Here is a 789-nt window from a genome sequence, read left to right as displayed (position 1 = left end):
TGTTTCCTGGCAGCTCAGGGGTCTAACAATCCCACCTTTCTCACCAGCAGTTCTGTCTGTCTGACAGAACGATCCTCACCAGAGCTCAGAAGCACATGGCAAAGGAGGGTGGGGAGTGTCCCGAACCGTGGGATCGGCCCTCGGCTCAGAGGGGCTGCCTCTCTTCCTTTACCCATATGCACTGCCCTTTGGCTGAGACTGTCACAGGAACTTCTCTATTTCCTCCTCTGGCTGGGCCTACTGGTCTGCAGCCCTACCACGACCATCCTAACCTATCTGGTTCCTAATTAGGTGGAGAAATTTGGGAAGCTGGACTGGCATCCCCATCCTTGGGGCAGGGAGAGGTCACTGGACTTCCAGCTTGGTTCCAGTCCCATAGAAAAGAGGGGTTGTCTTGAGGCTGACAGCTGTCAAGAAAGCAAATCTTGTGACAGGAAAGAGGATTCTGGAGTCAGGTCCAACCATAGCAATCTGGCTGTCACCACTGCCAGCTGGAGACAGGAGTGCTGAGCACCACAGCCTCCATCTGCCTAGTGCCCCTGTGTCCTCTCTCCCAGGGCCTCCGAATGCCCAGCTGGGTGGGAGGCTTGGTGCAGCTGTAAGGAGAGAAGGCTGGGCTGTGCCCGGTGGGCCGTGGCATGGACTCAGGGCGAGCTGGCAGGGGCCATGGCGCGACGCAGAGCAAGCTGGCGGGCGTGCCGCCGACTCATACTGGGTTGGCGCGAGCCTGGCGCAGACTCAGGGCAGGCAGGCGGCCACCTGGTAGGCGCCCTCGGCGGCGGCGGCGGC

The 789-nt window shown here is 60.3% G+C and overlaps 1 protein-coding gene across 1 annotated transcript in view; it reads right to left on the bottom strand.

The window, feature by feature from the left end:
* Positions 1-345: 345 nt before the first annotated feature.
* ZNF319 (zinc finger protein 319) overlaps positions 346-789 on the bottom strand; it is a 3,441-nt gene continuing 2,997 nt past the window's right edge. The window contains exon 3 of the mRNA XM_021717537.1: positions 346-424. Coding sequence (XP_021573212.1) covers positions 346-424 — 79 coding nt within the window. The remainder of the gene's footprint in view (positions 425-789) is intronic.

The sequence above is a fragment of the Carlito syrichta genome, unplaced genomic scaffold (genome assembly GCF_000164805.1).
Source record: "Carlito syrichta isolate Samal-C Ts95f unplaced genomic scaffold, Tarsius_syrichta-2.0.1 Scaffold309854, whole genome shotgun sequence".
In the NCBI taxonomy this organism is placed as follows: Eukaryota; Metazoa; Chordata; class Mammalia; order Primates; family Tarsiidae; genus Carlito; species Carlito syrichta.
The sequence above is the reverse complement of the archived record's forward strand: the minus strand, read 5'-3'. Positions and strand labels throughout refer to the sequence as shown.